The 4,453-nt window shown below is 37.5% G+C and overlaps 1 protein-coding gene across 1 annotated transcript; it reads right to left on the reverse strand.

The window, feature by feature from the left end:
• Nucleotides 1-2,308: 2,308 nt before the first annotated feature.
• On the reverse strand, nt 2,309-4,212 carry LOC144249959 (CCR4-NOT transcription complex subunit 7). The gene has a single exon (XM_077792199.1). It carries the CDS (start codon nt 3,929-3,931, stop codon nt 3,074-3,076), a length of 858 nt encoding a protein of 285 aa, XP_077648325.1. The 5' UTR covers nt 3,932-4,212; the 3' UTR covers nt 2,309-3,073.
• Between the last annotated feature and the right edge of the window lie 241 nt (nt 4,213-4,453).

The following is a 4,453-nucleotide window of genomic DNA, read 5'->3' on the forward strand; positions in this document are numbered from 1 at the left end:
TCCTTTGAAATTTGCAGCTAGTCAAAAAACAATAAAAAAGAAAGAATAAAAATGGGAGCATTAATAAAGCATTCTAAACATCAATTCATTATTTTTAAGTCTTAAAAAATACATTTTACAATTTTATCACTTTTTTAAGTTGGCAAAATGTGCTGATTGTAAAATAAAAGTTTCTAAAAAGAATAATTTCAGTGTAACTGCTATTCTAGAAAAGCAGACTATGAAGTTTGAGAAAATCAGCAGTTAAGTGTAGACACATATTCAAAATGTTCACATTCTAATGTGGAAGTAAGTTAGATTAGGACACCCATAGCACAAGAGTTATCAACACAAATCAACAAATGGGACTTACTTAAACTAATTTTTTTTTCAGCAAGAAAAACAATAAGAGAGGTAAATAGGGAGCCTACATCCTCACACTTCAGATAGAGCCCTAATATCCAGAGTATGCAAAGAACTCAAAAAATTAGACAATAAGAAAACAAATAACCCAATCAACAAATGGGCCAAGGACCTGAACAGACACTTCTCAGAGGAGGACATACAATCAATCAACAAATACATGAAAAAATGCTCACCATCTCTAGCAGTCAGAGAAATGCAAATCAAAACCACCCTAAGATACCATCTTACTCCAGTAAGATTGGCAGCCATTATGAAGTCAAACAACAACAAGTGCTGGAGAGGATGTGGGGAAAAGGGTACACTTGTACATTGCTGGTGGGACTGCACATTGATGCGGCCAATTTGGAAAGCAGTATGGAGATTCCTTGGAAAGCTGGGAATGGGACCACCATTTGACCCAGCTATTCCCCTTCTTGGATTATTCCCTAAAGACCTTAAAAGAGCGTATTATAGGGATACTGCTACAATGATGTTCATAGCAGCACAATTCACAATGGCTAGACTGTGGAACCAAGCCAAATTTCCTTCAATAGATGAATGGATAAAAAAAAAATGTGGCATTTATACACAATGGAGTATTACTCTGCACTAAAAAATGACAAAATCATGGAATTTGCAGGGAAATGGATGGCATTAGAGCAGATTATGCTAAGTGAAGCGAGCCAATCCCTAAAAAACAAATGCCAAATGTCATCTTTGATATAAGGAGAGTAACTAAGAACAGAATAGGGAGGAAGAGCATGAGAAGAAGATCACCATTAAACAGGGACGAGAGGGGGGATGGAAAGAGAGATAGAAGGGAAACTGCATGGTAAAGGAAGGAGACCCTCATTGTTATACAAAATTACATATAAGAGGAAGTGAGGGGAAAGGGAAAAAAGAAACAAGAGAGAGAAATGAATTACAGTAGATGGGGTAGAGACAGAAGATAGGAGTGGAGGGGAAGAGAGTGGAGGGGGGATAGTAGAAGATAGGAAAGGCAGCAGAATACAACATACACTAATAAGGCAGTATGTAAAAAAGTGGATGTGTAACCGATGTAAATCTGCAATATGTATACGGGGTAAAAATGGGAGTTCATAACCCACTTGAATCTAATGTATGAAATATGATATGTCAAGAGCTTTGTAATGTTTTGAACAACTAATAAAAAATATTTTTTTTTTTTTTTTAGGAAAACATTTCTGAAGCCTTTATTTACAAAAGCTTTAAAAACAAATAATACCCTCTGTTTTGCAAATAATGTTTTGTTTAAAAAGGACCACCCAGTTACAGCATTGTAATATGAATAAAGAATGTACAAGGGAAACAAACTAATGTTTCTAACACTTGGAGATTTGCTAATATTACTGATTGAAGTGTAGGTAACACATAATAACTTGTAGTCCATCATTTTAGGGTAGAGTTAAAGATTACCAAAAAGTCTTCCTACACATGCTCTGGTCTGGTCACATATTCTGCATGGCTAAATATTTCACAGTCTCTTTTGTCAAATATATATAAAATAGATTGCAAAGATATACACAAAAAAATAAACAAGCATTACACTCCTCAGGTAATTTTATTAGCTATATATATGTGTTTTTGTGTGTATATATATTTTGTGTTTTGTTGTTTTGCACCAAATCTCTCCAGTATTTCTTTGTAGCAACTATGAAAGCACAATTTTTCTCTTTTAATTTGATACAAAATATACCTAAAGACTTGTTATCTTTGGACTTTAATGAAATTGATCTGTATAATCAACAAATCAAGAGCATCATAAGTATGGCTATAAAATAAAAAGGGTTAACAGTGATGGAATAAAAAGCAGATCAAGGGAAGTGTGCTATCATAAAATAAGTGTAGCCTCAATCTCTTGAATTCCAGTTTCCTGGCAGATACTAAACATCCAATCACAAGGTTGTTTTTTTTTTTTTTTCCTGAAGGGTGTAAAGCTGGTTTGAAAATTCTTCAGTCACAGAGCAGCCTACATATGCCAATGAGAAACTGACAGACACTAGATGTGCTTGGAAGATTAAACACTACATACAGAAACAGTAGTTATTAAGCTCCTCAGTAGTTCGTTGTTGTTAGTCTTGCTGAATCAACAATTTGCACAACACCTGTGCAATTATATTCTGTAGGTCAAAACAAAATACTGTAGAAAGTTGGCAGATGGTCATTTTTCTAGCTAAGAGCAAGAAAAACCACAATTTCTGATAAAACAGAGGATTGGAATCACTCTCTAAAGTGCACAATTGATGGTCCACAATCTCAAATAGCTAAAACTCCTGCAGAACGGAAGGGAGAGACATGAAACAGGGAAATAAATTACAGTCAGTGCTAGTTAATTTAGGAAAGGGCGGGGGGGGGGGGGAGGGGAGGAGGGGACAAGCTCAAGTAGGTAAAGTTTATCAAATTATTCAATATGATGTAGCTTTCCCCACTCTGTCACACACGCTTGCTAACAAATATTTTAAATTAAGGCCAAATTTAACCTGAATATACCTTCTATTTATTAAGATCTGAGATAGGAACGGTCATACTTAGTACTGAAAGGCAAAAAACAAAAGGGCTACAAAAGGGGGGAAAACGTATTGTCTATTGTTCAAAGGATTCAACCAGAGATAAAACCTATATACAAGCATGTGTGTAGGTCAAATAAAATAAAAAGGACTATTTCATGTCATGACTGCTTGTTGGCTTCCTCTTCATATGCATTCCCTGTGCCATTCTGTACATAGGATGAACCAGAACCAAGGCCATACAAATGACCACAATATTTGGCATCATCAATATGATCTTCAAAGAACATTTCTCTCATTTTGAAAAAGGCCATTCCTGTAAGCAATGAATCAGATCCTGCCTGATGTTGTGGTCCTATTCGTTCCAGCTCTAACTGTTCAGCAACTTCCTGTAATCCACCTTTAAGATTTTTGCAGCTTTTCATGAGGTACTTCACATCATAAATGACAGGAAAAAACAATCGAAGGATCTCAAAGAAGTCAAGTTCCTCTTCGGGCAAATTAGAATTGGTCAGAATTTTGATTAAATAGCCAAAGTCATAACCACTGTGAAATGATAACCATTTAACTCCTTCACAAAGGACTACTCCTGAAGTCATAAGAAGTTCGGCAAAGTACTGGGTCTCAATTCCTTCCTCCTCGTGTTTTTTAAACTGGATACCAGATGTTGTTAGTAGCTCTATAGAATCCTGGGCATACATGTCCTCCGTCAAATTAAATTTAAAATTAAACTGCCAAGTTGAAGTTCCTGGAGGGTATTCTCCTTGTTCATTCATAAATGTCAGTCCTAGCTGAATTATCTTTAACAAGTCTACATTACATCGCAATAGCTGGTACTGATAGTCAGCATTACTCCTGAATTCTCCAATGGGTCTCGCAACCACACCTGGAAACTCGGTGTCCATAGCAACGTAATTATATTTTCGGATAACTTGACGAATTTTCTTCATTTCTTCATCCAGGTTACAAGCCCAAACTTCACAAATTCTTTGGCTATGATCTACAGTTGCTGCTGGCATAGTGAGGGCAGAAGGGAGTCTAGATGCCAAGCATCAAAATGTTATATTTGATTGAAGATCTGTTTCATAAAATACTTTGTCCTTTATTTATGTACTTGTGTCTCTGAGCTGGCGCTCCTCCTCCTCCTCCTCGCCATAGAGGCAGCACCCGGCGGCGGCGGCGGTGGCGGTATCGGCGGCGGCGGCGGGTGCCCCATAGACACCTCTCGCCCAGCAACTGGGAAAGGGGAGCCGGAGCTGCGCCGCACCGTGCTGCGCCGTAGCTTCTCTCACGTCCTGGCGGGGGCGCTGGATCAATAAAAAATATTTTAAAAAATAGATTTTGATTATGTATCCCCTAGGGTTTAACCAGAGAAACAGGTTCAACCAGGGACCGTTTCCAAGATATATTGTCAGAAATTGGCATATGCCATTGTGTGGACTGGATGGCAAGTTGGAATGCACAAAACCTGCCACTGAGCAGAAAACTATCAGTTCCAACCTACCAGTGATACACAGATGTGTAATTTTTTCTTCCTTGAG

The sequence above is a fragment of the Urocitellus parryii genome, chromosome 2, assembly GCF_045843805.1.
Source record: "Urocitellus parryii isolate mUroPar1 chromosome 2, mUroPar1.hap1, whole genome shotgun sequence".
In the NCBI taxonomy this organism is placed as follows: domain Eukaryota; kingdom Metazoa; phylum Chordata; class Mammalia; order Rodentia; family Sciuridae; genus Urocitellus; species Urocitellus parryii.